The sequence below is a fragment of the Stegodyphus dumicola genome, chromosome 7 (genome assembly GCF_044657685.1).
Source record: "Stegodyphus dumicola isolate Sdum_Otavi_A_Nest chromosome 7, ASM4465768v1".
NCBI classification, from domain to species: Eukaryota; Metazoa; Arthropoda; class Arachnida; order Araneae; family Eresidae; genus Stegodyphus; species Stegodyphus dumicola.
The window spans coordinates 144,034,385-144,052,606 of record NC_140774.1 but is presented as its reverse complement, the minus strand read 5'-3'; the positions used below and the strand labels follow the sequence as shown (position 1 = coordinate 144,052,606).

General features: G+C 31.2%; 1 protein-coding gene across 2 annotated transcripts; it reads left to right on the top strand.

The window, feature by feature from the left end:
* The first annotated feature begins 170 nt into the window (after positions 1 to 170).
* LOC118181135 (uncharacterized) lies at positions 171 to 17,941 on the top strand. 2 transcript variants are annotated; one of them, XM_035350207.2, is made up of 3 exons: positions 171 to 283; positions 981 to 1,739; positions 14,903 to 17,941. In XM_035350207.2, the coding sequence occupies exons 2-3, from the start codon at positions 986 to 988 to the stop codon at positions 15,364 to 15,366; spliced, it is 1,218 nt and encodes a 405-aa protein (XP_035206098.1). In that variant the 5' UTR covers positions 171 to 283; positions 981 to 985; the 3' UTR covers positions 15,367 to 17,941. The 2 variants fall into 2 exon arrangements, with proteins under 2 accessions (XP_035206098.1, XP_035206099.1); XM_035350208.2 differs by having other exon boundaries at positions 190 to 279.
* Positions 17,942 to 18,222: the final 281 nt, after the last annotated feature.

Genomic DNA, 18,222 nt, shown 5'->3' with positions numbered 1-18,222 from the left:
ACTACTGCGACATATTTTTCCAGGACATAAACTTAATTAATAAACAAGTTACTTTAAAAGCATTAATTATTTCATAGCAGGTATATTTTTGTTGTAAAAAATTTATAAATTCAGATAAAAAAGACCAAATATGGAAAACACTTAATCGATTCTCGCTTTCAATCATCGATAGTTTCGTTTTCATTCTTTCTGACAAAATATTAAATGGAGCAGTTCATACATCCTTATCTAAGTAATTTCCAATTGAGTTGTTTTCTCTTATGAGGAAATGATAGTGTTGTAGGTATAGAAGATTTTTAAATTTGCTTTCTTGATAATGTAATCATTTGATTTAAAAATACCTGGGAATCAGCAATTTATTCAATATTTGTTTTTCTACACTAGTATTGTTGTATTTCAGTTTTTTACTCTTCGTTTACTTGTAGCAAATATATTTATGTCAAGCTCATTTTAATATCCTTTTTACCCTGTTAATTATTATTAAACAGCATATTATTCTAGGTTTCGTTTCTTGGAGTGATGTATAATTAAACAAAAATTAATGGTGATTTCACGGAAAACCATGGTTTATTGTATGTAAAAGTACTAGATCGTTAGTTATAAACATTTAATAGTATATTGCAATATATTTAATATGAAATATTTATAAATTACTGAAATTTCAGAGGAAAGCATTTGATAGCACTGATTTTTTTTTTCGGGAGGGCGGGTTGAAACTTTTCGAAGTTAGCCTATAAGACTTTTAAAAGTTAAATACAATATTTTTCATGTTTATAATTTAAACACCATTAAATATGAAAATAAGGGGGATTAATTAATTAAATTGATATTTGTATATGATAACCTATATTCATTATAGAGTCTTTTCTTTTAAGATCATTTGTTTTGCTTTCATTGGTAATTATAGAAATTGTTGTATCCATTTTTATTTAAATTATACACTTATATTATTTATACAACTTTGAATTTTATTTTATCAGTTGCTATGGAAGTGTTGGAGAATAATAATCATTTAAAAGAAGCAGAACCTCAACCTTCAGGAAGTGGTTATGGTTGTCGACAAGATTCTAATCTCAGAACAAGTGCTGTACCCAAAAATAAAAGTGAAACTGACGTCAATTTATTGGTTGCATGTAAAGTCCAACTATCATATGAAGTAGTACGATGGAAGACTGAAAGTTTAAGATTGCAAAAAGAGCGCGATGCTGCTCGTCAGAAGGCTAAAGAATTGGATTTAGCTATTTCTAAACTATCTGAAAGAACAAGAGAATTAGAGGGACGACTATCATCAGCTGAAGGTGAAAATCAAAAACTTAGAACAAAGAGTACATCTGTAGAAGAAGAGAATGTTTCACTTATGAGAAAAATATCTCAGAGTTTTAATTCTTACCATTCATTTCCTTGGGCGGGAGGTTCTTCAAAGCCTCTTTTCCTCTCACGTCATGAATCTGTAGTGAAAAAAGATGCAGATCCTCCTCAAGAGGATTGGAAAGAAGTTTCACAGAAGTTACTGGAACAAATGAAACAAGAAATGAGAGAACTTCAAGAATTTAGCAGTCAGTTTTCTGAACAAGAAAATGGAAACAGTGATATAAATATTGCAGAAGATGAAAATTCATCTAATTATGGGGAACTGGAAGAGATCTTATCTAGTTTAGTGACTAACACAAGATCTCTAAAACACCATCTTCTTGAACAGAGGAGAAAGTTGCAGTTTCTTGTCAGCAGTATTGATCCAGGTGAGGACTTCAAAAATTTTTAATTTCTTATATTTAGTTATTCAGAAAAGGTAATGTTTACTTTACCCAAAAGAATCCTTATTATTTGTTAAATTGAATTATGTTGAATGTGCTATATAATACCATGATGGCAATGATTTTTTTTTTCTTTTTTAATGACACTTTTGTTTTTAGTAATTCAATTCCAACAGTGTTGCTGTTTTTTTAAGGACCAGAGGTGCCATTAGTATCAAAGCTCACTTTTCAAATCACCTTTTTATCACTTTTCAAACATTGCCACCAAATATTATTACCATGTATTATTTTTAAATAAAGGATATAGTGAATATAAAAAAATAATAATAGTAAAAGTAATAAAATAAAAGATGATGTCACCCAATATTATCTCTTATCAGATATTCTAAAGATATCTAATATAAAATATTTTAACTTGCATGTGCCTTTTTTATATCCATTTGGTGAAACATAGAGTATTTAATTTATCTTTTTAATTTAATCTACCTGTTATTGATTAACAAACTAAGGAATATAAATGCTCATTTAACTCATTTCTTTATCACTTTGATTAATTACCAATGCTACAGCTGGATCCATGAAATCATGCTAGCTAGATTAATTAAAAGCATTAAATGGGTTTTTTTTTCTTTTTTTTTTTTTTAATAGTAACTATTTTAGACCATTAGCCTTGCTAGTGGCTGGTTGTTTGAAAAGTGAAACAAAAAACAAAAATGATCTTATACCAAAGTAATGTTTAAGAGTAATAGCACTTCTGGGAAAAAAAGTATGGCAGTTGCAGGAATTGTAAAGATATGCTGCTTTTAAAAATTTTGTAATCTTTCTGTTGAATTTTATGAGGCATAAGTGCAAAGAAAATGATGTTTAATAGTAAAAGTTACAAAGACAAGTTGTGTCTGCTGGAATGAGTCCAAGAGCAGCTACTAAACTGAGAGTTCAAAGAGAGCATAAAAAACCTTAATAAACCCTCTGCTGCAATGTTAAAATCTGAATCCGTTCATTTCTTTTGGTAAAAGTAGGGTAGAGTAGACTTTAAGGTACCCCTTGTATTATGGTGAAATTGTTGTTTGATTTTTATCGCTAAGTTGTTGTTTCATTTATGGTAGCCTGAGTAGTTGAATGTTATGGAAACCCTATTGTGATGTAATCGGATGCATGATTCTGGGAAATTTTGAATCGGGATGTTTTGTAAGCATTTTTGTGGTGTGTGTTGGTTTGTAGACGGTAGAATGGCCGAATGTAGTAAGATTAATTTGAAGTTTCTGTATGATTTGGAGCAAAAGGGAAAAAGAGCTTTAATTGACTGGTGTGTAAATGAAGGTTTACTTAGTAGCCATTATAAGTGTCCTGTATGTAGGAAGGATATGCGTTTAGTCGAACGTAAAAACCATTTAGATGGATTTGAATGGGTTTGTAGGAAGAAAGGTTCAGATGGTCACTATGCGAAGCGTTCGATCAGAAAGAGTACCTGGTTTGAAAAAAGTCATTTGAGTATGATTGATATTTTGATTTTTACTTGGCTCTGGGTGTACGAAGCGAACTCGAAAATCATGGTAAGTGAATATTTGCTTTTGGTAGTGCTTAAATGTATAACATGTTTTTCCTTTTTTATGTTATTTTATTGTTTGGTTTAAAATGTATTTTATTGAGATTATGCATTTTTTGTTTGCTCGTATTGTAGAATTTGGTGCTCCTTTGACTTTTTAAGTAAAAATATATCGATGTGTACATGGACAAAGTTAAAAGAGTGTGCAATGCCATTTTTCTGCAATTCTGGGATTTTTTTTTAAGTGAAAATAGGTCGACGTGTACATGGATAAAGTCAAAGGAGTGCGCAATGCCATTTTTGTGCAATTCGGGGATTTTTTTTTTTAAGTGAAAATAAGTTGATGTGTACATGGATACCGAGTTTGTGCAATTGTTTGTCTTGTTATTTTGGCTTTGTGTAGCGGCGTAAAAATCGCCGCTTCACAAGCTAAAATAACGAGTCAAAGAATTGCACGAAATCGGTATCCATGTACCGCCAAGTTTCGCCAAAGGGTACCCTAAACTATACTTTTACTGTAAAAGTATATTTACGGTTACCCATTGGTGGTATTTGGCGGTACATGGATACCGAGTTTATGCAGTTCTTTGACTTGTTATTTTGGCTTTGTGTAGCGGCAATTTTAGTGCCAAAAATCATCACTACACAAACACAAAATAACAAGAATTGAACAAACTCTGTATTCATGTATACATTGACCTATTTTCACTTCAAAAACATCACAGAATTACACAAACTAGGCATTGTGCACTCCCTTGACTTCGCGCTAAATGAAACAACTTTGCAATAATACAAGGGATACCCTTCAATCTGCTCTAACCTTTCTTTTTTTTTAAATCAACTTTCCATCAGTAATTTGATTGATTTTAATGACTAACATGAAACCAAGGCGATTACGTAATATGTTAATAGTCCCGTGTCCCTAAATTGCTTACACAAATCCTAAAGCCTCCAAAGACCAGTCCCATATGATGTTTAGAACTGATGTTTGTTTATGTTCCCAGAAGTAGTCTTCAATTTTAAAGATGATTATTTACATGATGCTATTGCCATAAAAAAAGGTTATCAATACTATATAGTATTATTAAAATGCATGTTGTATTGCTTTATTACTTCCTAAAAAGTAGAATTCAGCTTTTAATGAAAGAGATGTCATTGTTTAGAAAATTGGGGGGTCATTTCACTTAATTGTATAAACTCAGCATTTCTTTAACTTAAAATGATTGTTATATATCTTTCTGAATATGGTATTTTGTTAACTGTTTTTAATCAGATAATTCTGCTCAATCAAAATATTTTCTTGACAAGTGGAGCTTTCTTCTGTACTTTTCTTCAGCAGTATTTTTTTGTGTGGTTCATTTGAAACTCTGTAAATGATTTAATTTCATTGTCCATTTTTCACAGTACAAAACATACCTCTGATACAGATATGAAGATCTCAAAAATATCTTCATATCTGTATGGAATAGTGTTACTAAAATTTCTATTGATTGTTTACAACTTAAAGAATATTTACAGATTTTTAAAATGTACAGAGCATTTCAAACATCTTTGTGCCAAGCAGTGGCAGGTACTCAACTTGTTTATTGTCATAAACTTTTAATAAAAATCTAGCACATCATTTTATTTATATCTGTGATATAATTAATACTCACTAGTATTATAAGAGTTGTTCAAAATGGTGTCCATATGCTTGCAGGTATTCCTGGCATCCTCTCTTATTTCTCGTAGGCTGAGCATATGGACATCATTTCTGGCTTTTGAAACACACCGAAACTTTTGAAATACCTGTTTCCTGTGAGACACAATATAGAGATTTTGTTGGAGTATGTTGTAATAATTCTCCAATTTCAACACTTTCATTTCCATTTAATTTCCCCCTCCTTTACGAGTTGTATTGTTGAATGACCCAGTTTCCTTTAATTTAACAACAAAAGGTTTCTGTTTCGCTGGCGCAAATCTCGCCAAGTAGACTTTGTTGGCTACAGTATACACATAAAAAATTTTAGTTCTAAGATTTTTTTATTTTGAAGGCATAAACATATTAATATGATTTACAATTTTGTAAAAAGACATTAATTTAAGAATTTACTATGCTTTCATGGTTCAACATCCTGATTCGCCGTTTTGTATCACGTAACCCAAAGTGATCTCATCACATGTAAACTACGCTACAAAAATATAATTCTCTCAGTAATTATCTACATTAATGTCAAGTTAAATCTTAATTTGGAATACAAGTTTAAATGCAAGAATTATTACAGTTCGTACAAATAGCTTACTCAGATATTATGTAAAATCTCAGTGCTTTACTTCGCTAGTGCATTCTCATTAGAATGGGGGAATTTAACCCTTAATTTTGCCTTTCCTATATTTTTGCCTTTGGGTGAGCGATGAGATTGCATCCTAATTGACTTAATTACCACAAATGGTCTTAGGGTATAAAATTTAACTATCTTTTGTAAAACTTCTATGTAATTGTATGCCAGTATTGAAAGAAACAATCAATCTGATAAGAAATAGCTGCAACTTGTTTTGAAAATGAAGCAAAAAAGGTTACCAGTGAAGATATTCCGTTTGGCATCAGTTGTACCATTATTGACGACTTTTTCATTTGCGCCGGCAAAACGGAAAAGTATCCAACAAAATTTTTTAAAGTATTCCTGTGTAGAATCAGAATGCCAAGGAATTTTTCTACAAGTTGTCTACACACTTCCCTACAAGAATCTGATTTTATGTAATTGTCATATGCAAAAAAATTTTGTTCAAGTGTTAACATTTGACATTGCATTGCTCACACAATAATAAGCATCTCACAGCCATATCTGGAGCTTAGACAATCTAATCCCCATACATCTTGAAGGGGAGTCTGAAATAATAGCCTTGATTGGCACCACTCTCTTGCTACTCTGACTGCCTGGCGCAAAGATGCTTGAAATGCACCATCTGAAAGTGAAATAAAATCCAGAGTGCTGTAAAATCCAGAATTAGCCCACTTGATCACTAATGCCTGTTTTTTTTTACAGTGAATTACCACTATAGAGGGTATGCCAGCTTGACTGTTTTAATGCAAAATTTAAGAAATGTACTTTTTATTATTATTAGTTTTAATTTTATAAAATTATTTTATAACTTTCTGTTTAATTTTTTTTCTTTTTTTTAGCACTTAACAAAACACATTTTTTTAAAAATTTCAACATTATAGTTTTTTAGCTGCCAAAAGGTTTTTACTTTTTGGCAACAACAATTTCAAAATCTAGTACGACTTGTAACATGTAAGATAATTCAACGTCATAGATCAACGTGCAGTGTACTTTTGGCTTTCAGTTATTTTTATTTGTATAATTATTTTAGTTGTTAATTCCAAAACTCATCACTTTTTAGTCATTCTCATTGAATTTCGTAAAGTACATCACAAAATTTTTATACATTTTAAAATTTTACTTACAGGTAACAAGATTATTCTCATTACAACTTCATATTTATGTGAACTGGTATTTTCTACTCTAGCAAAAAATAATGGAAAGAACAACTGTTCTATTTACCAGATGGATTTTTGCAGCTTTATGCTGTATCTGAACATTCTAAGAGAACATGTCGAAATTCTAGAGGAGGTATCAAGTAAACACTTATTAATTTGAAGTTTGCACTACTTCAAATTAATTTGTATGCAGCAGTATAATAATTGAAATAATAGCAACAATAACTGTAATTGAAAACCCAAATCACTATGGTATAAGATCATGGGTGATAAATTTAATCAGGCTATTTTTGTAGTCCACAGTATAATACATTTAGATTGTATTTAAACTGGTTTTCTTTAAACAGAAAATTCCTAAAATTTATAAATTATTGCCATGTATTTATGCATAAGAGAACATAAATAGGTGGGCAACTAACAAATGCTGGGATAATTTTTCAGGTAAAAATGTATTTCAGGGTTCCCTTTGGCGAAAATTAGTGATTTTTGGCAATTGGCCAGCAGTGCACAATTTCAAGATGGCCACTACACAAAACCAAAATAACAGGTCAAAGAATTGCACAAACTCGGTGTCCATGTATACATTTATCTATTTTCACTATCACACATCAATCTATTTTTTTAAAAAATTAGGAGAATGATGATGTTATGCAGTCAAAAGTCGTTAATTCAGACACCCATAATCCGGAATGATCTATAATCCGGATCTCAAAGCTAAAATCTATCGGCGCATGCGCATAGGCGTTTACGCGTGCACACGAGACCTTTACGACTGCGCAAGCGTAGAATACATTTTCACGTGCGCGTTTAACGTACAACGGACGGTATAAGCTAAAATTATCTAATTATCTATTTCAATTAATGTTGATGATTGCGTTGTTCCTTAATCTTCGAATTGGATCCGGCTTATTATTTTTTGCAGACTGTAAGAGCAATTTTATAAAAGTAAGCTTGAACTTTCGATTATGTCAAGTAGAATTTCCGATGCTGGAGCTCCCAAAGGATCTAGAAAATGAAAGTATGTTTCGATGTCCATCAAACAAAAAGTGGAATTGCTACAAAAAAATGGATAAAGGCATATCCTTTGTTTATTTAACCATTCCGAAATCTGTTTATCAATTTCACGCTGCTCTGCGCGGGGGGGGGGGGGGTGAAGAAGTCGTGGCGTGCAATGAACTGGAAGTTGATCTGTCAGCACTATCGTTATCTTCAGGGCAGATGTTTTTATTTTATTCAGCTTATAATTCCTTACTAAATGTAGTATTTCATCTTGATGTACACTGTCTTTGATATGATTTAAATCAAATTCCTCGTCATTATAAATATCACGAATACAAATCAAATAGTTTTCTGGTTGCAATTTTCTAATTTCGGCTATGCGTATTGTATGTTTTACGCATGCGCGCGTTGAAAGAAATGTTTAATAAAGTAAACAAATAAATATTAAACTTCTTTTTTGTAAATTTTGATACCCTTTAGAGCATAATTGCTCATTATTTTATAAATTACGGTTTCATATTTTTAAATTTATAATTTCTGCATGCCATCTTACCAGATTTAAACTGATGATCTATAATCCGGAAAAATCGATAATCCGGAATCGCCAAAGTCCTGACGAGTCCGGATTAAAGACTTTTGACTGTATAATGTTAAAACAAAGTTACTCATCACCAAAATTATATAAAATTTGTAGCCAATCAAAGCTCAATAAACTGCATTTTAAATCACACAATGAAATAACATAAAAAAGAAAATAGATGTTATCACATATGAAAAAGAAATATCGACTTACATATTTAGAAATTTCTATGTCTTCAATCTGTGGCACACAAAATTTCTTAATAGCATCCAAAAACTCTCTAAAATTATCTGAACTAAAATATGCATACTACCGTCGGTTACAGCCGAAAACAACGCAAGGCGAAAACATCGCAGTTCTAAAACATCGTGGTACAAAACATCGTCGTTGAAAATAAAGCGGTTCAAAAACATTGCCGTTGAAAATATCGTGGTAAAAAATAAAGTATCTACAAATCATCGCATGACGATAACATCGCAGATATGTTTTTTTTTAGGCATGCTTTAATAAGTGTAAATGGATATTCCCATAATGATTTGTGAGTGCAAGATGGAAAGAAGGATAATTTTTACTTTCATATTTTTTATTAATTAATAAATTTTTGCTGAGAAAATAAAAAGGAAACTTAAGCATAAAAAATTAATGCAACTTATAGCACTTAATAGAATTTTAAACCGACATAGTTAACTAACAAAGGCCATTAATAAATCATTTTTATAAAGTTTTTATTGGTAATATTTCATGAAAAGTATAATTTATAAGTTACATTTAATTTTCTATGCTTAAGTTTCCTTCTTACGTTTTCAGCAAAAATTTATTAGTTAATAAAATATGTGAAAGTAAAATTTATTCTTCTTTACACCTTGCGCTCACAAATCATTATGGGAATATCCATTTACAATTATTAAAACCTGAAAAAAGCATGTCTGCGATGTTATCGTCATGCGATGATTTGTAGATACTTTATTTTTTACCACGATATTTTCGACGACGATGTTTTTAAACTGCGACGTTTTTGAACCGCTTTATTTTCTACAACGATGTTTTGTACCACGATGTTTTAGAACTGCGATGTTTTGTAGCACGACGTTTTCACCTTGCGTTGTCTTCTCCGCGACGATTTTGTTCATAATGTTTTTGCCACGATGTTATCGGTGGACACCCTACCGTCATTACATAAATTCACAAAAATAAGAGTAAATAACAACCTTGTGCCTTGTATGGAAAAAGAATGTGAAAATATTTTATTTTTATTTATGAAATGCCTGGCCATTGATCATCAGGTCATTAGGCAATGAGCTCTCCAATGCTTCTTTATGGAATGTGAAAATATAAGTAACAATAGATGCATCACTGGAATAGACAAAGCCACTCAAACAAACATTGCTCTCCGAAGTCGCCAACAAATTTGAGACTTTTTGTTAGGGATGTCGATAGTCAGAAAGATAAATTTTTCGCCCTCTCTTATATGCTAGATTTTTCTACAAATTATGGCACGTACAGAGTGGTTTTCTATAGTACTGAGCTACATCGCACTGTATAATAAAAATAGAATGTTTAATTCTATTTTTAACCAATATCTTATTCTACAATATCTTTATTCTGTTTTTTATAAAATTATACATTTAATATATTTAAAAATTTTTAAAAATCAATCAATAATGAAAAAAGGTTTAAAGTCCTGGGATGCTGAATAAAAAAAATTGCTCAAAACTTTGAAGATATTTAACTTAAGATAAGTCTAGTATTTGATGGGCTCTTTTTTACTTTTATTACCCCTTACAAATGTTTTGACATTGTGTAAGGTTACTTTGTTGTAATTTTTGTACTTATTATTTCATTCTTATTTATTACATTTTAGTTCAGCTTTTGATGAAATACTATTTCCTATTTTGTGCTTCTAATTTGTTCCAAAAACATTCAATTAGATTTAAATCAGATCAAAAAGAAGGAGGTTTTGGTCATTTATGGGTAACTGTGCAATAATCAATCACAAGCAAACATATAAAGCAACAAACCATAAGGAGGAGGAAGTAAGCAGTATTGGTCTAAAAAACTGGAGCACGCTGGGTGAAGTTCATGAGAAGAAATCTGTCTTTGCTCCATTGCCTGCAGGTCTTAGCAGAGCAAAATGGAACGGCCTTCACGCCTTGGGTGACCCTTCCAGAAAATTGCTCTTCCGAAGTACTTTGCCCGTTCTGCCCCGGTATACCCCCTCGCTGGCTAAGAGCACACTTTGAGGCGACCTGCAAGACTTGAGGGACTTAATATAATACGGCGTATTTCACCTACACACCAGTGGTATACAGGAACATCTCCTGGCTCCCTGCTGGAAATCAAATGTGACTGTGGCTCCTAGACTGCTCTGGCTAGACTAATAAGTGGCCACCTTAAATGTCTTTCTTTTGATAGTGGCAGAAAAATCCACCCCACTTGTAAAAAATGCTGTGACCATCCAGCTTCACTGGATCACATACTGAATTGCATTGAACTTTCTAAGGAGGACTTAACATCCGATCCCCTCACTGTTATTGATTTTTTGATGGTCAACAACCTTCTGGAGCTAATCTTTCGACGATAAACAACAACAACAAACATATAAAGCAGTATGCTTACGATAATTATCTAAATACAATGTACAGTTGTTATCCACTCAATCGCATCTACAAAGCCACTCAATCGCAGATATCCACTCAATCGCATCTACAAAGACAACCTGATCCCAGTATGATTAAAAGTCTTTTTAATCATTGATTTGCATTTCTTCTTGAATTATTACACTTCTAATTGTTTCTGGAGAAACTTGTGTATTGAATCTTTAAAAGGTTTACAGGTGTTAAATGTGCTGTGAAGTGGGTGAGCAATAAGCTTAAGCATTGAGCTTATTGTTTTTCTTATTTAGAGTTTTCGGGAAAAATTCTTTCGAATTGTTTTATAGCACAGAGAGCAGTAGGATGTGTCAAATTTAGATTTTCAGTAATTTCTCTAATAGCTTATCATTTTTTAAATGAAAAATAACTAGTTTCCTAACTTCAGTTTATTATATCATGTTGTTACAGAATTTACTATATCATGTTGTTACAGAATTTACTATATCATGTTGTTATAGATACTATATCATGTTGTTACAGAATGTTCTACATTTAAAATTATGTGCATATTTATTTTCAAACACTATGTCAGACAATATTTAAAGTACTGCAAAAATTTCAGAACAAGTATATGCAACAAATGATGTTTTAATTTCTCTGGAAAAATGTGGCCCAAAACCTTTGTAGACTAAAAAAGCACTTCTTTTTAATTTTTAATTAAAAAAATTAAGTTATTATTTGAATAAGTTCTGTGTATAATTTTTATGAGGGATAGAATAAAGAATATTTAACCCTACCATGTCACAAGAGACTCACTATAAAGAGACTGGACCAAACATAAGAACCATGGATGATGGTCCAGCCAAAACATAAATAACATGTATCAAGCTCATGGTTTATAGATAGGTCCTGATGTAAACCTTGTAGTTAATGTTTTCTGATTTAATTATGTTTTATTCTTAGCCACCTGTGCACGTATTTTCTTAAAAACATTAGGAAAGAACCATAGTGTGATTGTCTTAAAAAAGAAAATTAAGCTGTGTTGAGAACAGTGAGAAATGATTGATGACAGAGCTTCTGAAAGCTTTGGCATGGAACTGTTACAATCATTGTTATGTGCAGGTGTTATATACACCAATTATCTAAATATAACATTAGATAATTGGTATGCTTTGGCAAAACTGTTTATAACTTTAATTAACGGTAAAACTAATACAGTTGAGACAGTATGTCCTAACAGAAAGAATACATCAAAAGGTTTTGTTTTTAAAGCAAAATTAAAAAAGAGCAAGAGAAGGTATAATGAAAAGCAGCAGTGGTAAATTAACATAGTGAAAAACGTAAGCAAGATATTTCTACAAATTTTCAAAACATGACTTGAGAAGCAGAAAACAGTTCAGTCCTACTTCAAACCCAAAATGTGTTACCAAATGTATGTGACATGATACTTTTTAACTTTATGTTTTGTTCAAAAAATTAAATACAGGGAAAAAACATAATTGTATTGAATTTATTGAATGGAGTACTACAAACAGACTGCACACACAACAGTGGTGTCATTTCCCCAAGCATAGAACCAACATCATCAAAGCTATCAAAAAAATGTAAAGTACAGTGAAACAACTTGGGAGTTTAAAACTGACAAAACGTACATGTACCAGAATTCTGTGAAGGATGGCTTATAATTGAAGATTATTAATTTTCTGCAGTTTTTCTTCCAAAGTGTTAATAATTTAAGCATTTATTCTGAAACTGAAATAATGTGTTATTGATTTATTATTCACTTTCAGATGCCAAATGGTTTTTATTCACTGATGAATCATTCATAATTGTTTCTCAAACATGATACAAAATTTAAACTAATTATAACTTTAACTAGTTAACAAACATCATAGAACTAACTAGTTCATACATAACTTTAACTAGATCTCAAACATCATGCAAATTAACTAGTTATAACTAATTAAGACTAGCCCTTTGAAAATTTTGTAAATATAATGCTGATTTTTGTTGTTTGACTTTTGAATAGTTATAACTAGTTAACACATGTATTTACATATTATAAGATGTGTACGATTAGCACAACTTTGGCCACTCTGCCTAAATGGCTCAAAGCATGCCTGACATGTTCTTGATTATAATAGGCATTAGCATTTAATGTGTTGGGCAAGGAGTTAAAAATATAAATAAAAGAAACCTAGTTTAGCCTGTATATACTACTAGACGATTTAAATCACCACACTGAAAGCTTTTTCGGATGCATCGCAGAATCTATTAAGATCAATAATGATGGGCTTCAGGTATAAGAATGAATCTAGGGATTTCTAATTTATTAATTTCTGGTAGCTGCTTTAGAAATTTTAACCAGACTTTTAACTCACTTGATGGAATGGGATCGTCCCAATTGAGTTTATTCTTTCACATTTCTTGAAGAAATATTTTGGCCTTGGTAATAACTGGACTGACAACACCCAATGGGTCGAAGAGTCAATTGATGGTTGACAGGACTTCATGTTTTGTAAAACTGCTGGACAACTGTTCATATACCTTAAAACAATCTGATGAAGGTCGCCATAATAAACCAAGCGTCCTAACTGTAGGTTGATCTGATGAGAATATGTATTCCTTGGTTTTGCTGTCATATAACAAGTCTGGATTATTCAAAACCCATTTATGTAATTCCACAGCTTCTGCAGCTAACAGGTTTTGCAGTTTCTTTGTTTCTTCTAAGTTATTAGATCCAGATAAAATGTCATCAATGTGTCGTTAATTAGTACCTTCAATGCCTGAGGAAATTTCCCTTGTTCATCCTTCGCTAATGCTCGCAGTGTTCTAGTTGCTAAAAATGGAGCACATGATGTTCCATCAGTTACTGTTTTCAATCTATATGTCTCCACAGGAGCAAACATACTCGGTTTCCACAATATCTGTTGTAAATCTCTATCAGCTCCATCCACTAGTATCTGACGATACATTTTCTTGATGTCTGCACTAAATGCGTACCTATGAATGCAAAATCTGGCTAATGGAAAATAACTCTCGTTGTACAGTTCTTCCATTTAACAATATAGAATTGAGAGAAAGCCCATTACTTGATTTAAAAGACACATCAAAGACAATGTGGAGGGGAGTTGACGTACTCTCAGGATGAAAAATGGCATAGTGGGGGATATAATATTCTATATTGGAACACTCATCGTCTCTAATTCTTTCCATGTGATCAAGGGACAGATATTTATCCGTAAATGTCTTATATAATGTTGTCATGGTTTAATTTTAGAGCAGAACTTAAAGTATCCTAATATTTTTGGGAGCCACTGTATGTATTTGAAATTACAATACAGTATACTTTAGGCATTTTTTTAATTAGCATTGAATTTTTCTCTTTTTTGTGATCTAATTAATCATTGCAGAGATTCTTATGCTTCCAGATAAATTGAAAAATAGTTGGTATTTCTTTGTTAGAATTACCACTGCTGTTAGATATAAAATTGGTAACTTAACAAGTCCAATCTACATTGTGCACGTTTTATAATTCACCAAAGGCTTATGTGGTAACTGCTTTAACAAGAAAGATTTTAACAAAATCTTTTCAAATGAAGACGTTTGAGGGAACTTTAAAAAGTAACGTACCAAATTAAGTGGTTTTTTTTTTTTTTTTTTTTTTTCCAAAAATTGCTTGACTTTTTAGATATCATGCCAATGTTAACAGAGATAGAATTTTAAATCAGAAAGATTTAAGCCTATTTTGAACAGTGTAAAGATATTGCAGCATAGACAGGTATAGATCTTTTTATCAAATAATTTGATAACGAAATTAATGGCAAATTAAATGCAGATCTTCTCTCTTTTATATGATTTTTAGATAACTCATTTTTTCTTGACATTCTATAATATATTTTATGGCCAGCTTGACCTTTCATATTAAAAAATATGCTTTCTTCTTTATAGGTGAAACACAGAGCATGCAAATAAACCCTAAGACAAGTGCAGGATCATTGCAGACTTTAACAAATCAGGATGCATCCATTTGTTTTACAAAAAATAAAGCTTCCTCAAACAATTTTCCCAGACCTTCTGATGAGAGTTGTCGTGTTTATTTCACTAAACAATTGGGAGGACAGCAAGGTTTGGACAAAGCAGTTGAACAGATATTAAAAAATGATAACATTCAGCATACTCGGAATGACTTAAATGCAGGCAGTCATGAACAACATACTGATGCAAAGTTTTTAACTCTACAACCAGATACAACATCTGATCAAGAAACTTTAATTGCTGAAGAAGATCGTGTGTGCCCTATCTGTCAAGCTCCCTTTGGTGTAGTTATTTCTCAAAAAGAATTTGAAGAACATGTGTTGGATCATTTAGAAGTTGAAAGTGCATCTTTATTAGATCAGTATGTTGTTTTATGAATTAAGTGCAATTATTTTTATATTAATTCACATTGGGACCACTGATATCAAGAGGGTACGGTTCTGAAGATTTCAAAGTATCTCAAGGACATACATTTTTACTTCAGCAGTTTTTATATTAAATAATCATTAATTTAGATAGTTAACAGTAGTTAGAGTGGAACAGTATTTTGTAAATATATATTTGAAAGCTTTAGAAAAATATCAGAAAGATTTTCACTTTTAAAACTTTTCTGTGTCTATAAACATTAATACAAAAAGCCTCTCTGAACTTGGAATGCTTCCCAGGTACACATGGCATTTCGTTTCCAATTTTCTGCAGTCTGCTTACTCTAGAACAGTGGTTCTCAACCTGTGGTGCGCATACCCCAAGAGACGTATGAAGAAATTTACAATAATAGGGAATACAGCAGAATATTGTAATAAATACTATGAAAAAATAAAATGTCCAGGAATTTAAAATTTTTCATTTAACAAAAATGAAAATACTTGTGAAGAATACCAGTAAAGCCATTACTGTAACCAGTACGGCCAAAATGTGTACGAGCAAGTTAATTAATTGTAGCTAGCCCTACCCACACCATTAATATTGCTTGATTCCTTACTCATTGTATGCAGACACTCCTTTCCCACTTTGTCACAGTGATTAGAAGGCAGTAAAATTTTTAAACTGAAGTGAATTATCAATGACTTATGTAGCTGTTTTTCTTTACAGTTATAATACAGTCAAATTTGGCTGAGTGTGAAGTGTTGTTTTACATTAGTTTTGTTCTTTCAGAGTTGTTAATGTAAGGCTTGCTTAAATAAAAATTGATAAATGGTTAATATATTTTTGTGCAGAACTAGATTTACCATGAATAATAGCTCTGATTTGGCATCTGTGCCAAGCAATAACCAGCTGAGAACAGAAATTAAGCCATTTACTCTGTTAAAAGATAGGCTGACCAGTAGTAAGAAAATATGAAACAGTGTTTCTACTAGAACAAAAAAAAAAAAAAATTAATGGATATTTAATATGGATTTTCATTCACAAGAGACGAGGACAGCTTCAGTCCTCTTTGTGTAACACATAAAAACATATTATCAAATGGAAGTATGGAACCGTCATTACTATTGCATTATTTAGAAACCAAACACCCAAACAAAAATTAGTGAACATTTTCAGTGACAGTTTAAAATCTTATGAACTATATGAAAGTTCAAGCTAATATAAATTATGAAAATGTGATTGAAATATCCTACAGAACAAGTTACCTTATCACCAAAAATAATATTAACTATGCAGTATGCTAAAAGTAATATATACTACAGTGCCTAATGCATGTTTTGACAAAAACATATTTGAAAAGTTAACAATATTCATTCCTCAAACAATGTAATTTATTGAAAGAAACAATTGCATGTCTGATGATTTTTAAATCCTCATTATTTAAAAGTAAAATAAATCTATTTTTTTCTGTATGTGTTGATATAAGCATCATCGATTCTTAATTTTTGTTAAACTTGACATTTATGAAGTCCTTTATTAATGTATTTCAAAATAAGTATGTTTAATATTTGACTGTGTTACAACATTATTAGGAGAAATCTTAAAGTTTTAATATAGGTTTAAATTTTATGAATAGTTTATAAATTCATCAATTCATTCATTTCTTTATATGAGAAAAAACATATCCAAAATCATTGTGGTTTATTAATAAAGTTATATTTCAGTTTAAAATATATGTTATGACTGTATTTGTTTTTTAAACAAACAATGTAATAATCAGTATTTGTTCAATATATTTTTGGACCTTATTCATTGCAGTTTATAAATTTTATGGTATTAAAGATGTAAGGTTTATCCTAAGTTTTTAACAGTTAAAGCTACTTTTCTGTGTATCCTAATTTCAGCTTATAATTTCCTACCAGAATGTGTTTTTAGAATCGCATTTAATGCACATAAGTAAGAGTAGTATTTAAGTCCACTGACTTCGATAGAGAGCCTCAGTATTTTTTGGCTGTATGCTAATTCTATATTAGTTTTAAATTTTTACCTTGAAATCTTGCCTAAAATCAAACGGCGAACCCTAGGTGTGCCCAGACCAGGCCCACCGATAATCTAGGACAACTGAGAGTCTGTATTCTTTGTTTCTCCGCATCTCATCAGTCAGTTCATTGACATCAATGCTCGTTTCAGCACTCTTTTTGAAGCTCTATTCAACCAGCGTGCCCACTCTGTGCACACCCACATAATTAAAAGATAACTGCTATCTTCACAAAATTTTACTTGTGTACTCCTCTAGGCCTAATTACACTGCCTACTTTTTTTTTTTTTTTTTTTTTTATCAAAACTCCAACTTTTTAAACAACAATGTAAAAATCAGTATTTGTTCAATATATTTTTTGGACCTTATTCATTGCAGTTTATAAATTTATTACATCTTTAATACCATAAAAGGTAGCATGCCGGAAAAGGTTGAGTCTTATTTCTTATTATTTTGAGTTCAAACCCAAGTGGAGGCTTTGGTGTATGTCCTGAGAAAGGGGCCAATTTTTAACTCTTATTTTGAGCAATAAAGGGTAATTAACCTTTCTTGAGTTTGTCTCTGTTCCTGAACTAAAGCGATTGTTCGCTTAGTTGTTCACTAGATTCGTCGACATTTAGTTGTTATATAAAAAGGTGTAACCCCACAAAATAATACAACAGTATTTTTTTGTGGTATTTGTTTTAATAAGATATATTGTAGCAATATTCTAAAAGAATGAGAGAGGGGATCATAGTTTTGAAAAGGGAGGGGTACTGTATATTAAAAAGTCTTATTAAGAATACTCAAATGAGAAGATGTTAAAAACCACTGCTCTATAGAAGGCTCA

Excerpts from the sequence above, each read along its gene's own strand:
- LOC118181135 (XM_035350207.2), top strand. The coding sequence starts at position 986 with ATGGAAGTGTTGGAGAATAATAATCATTTAAAAGAAGCAGAACCTCAA. Across the intron at positions 1,740-14,902 it reads TGTCAGCAGTATTGATCCAG|GTGAAACACAGAGCATGCAA; the intron begins GTGAGGACTTCA and ends TCTTCTTTATAG.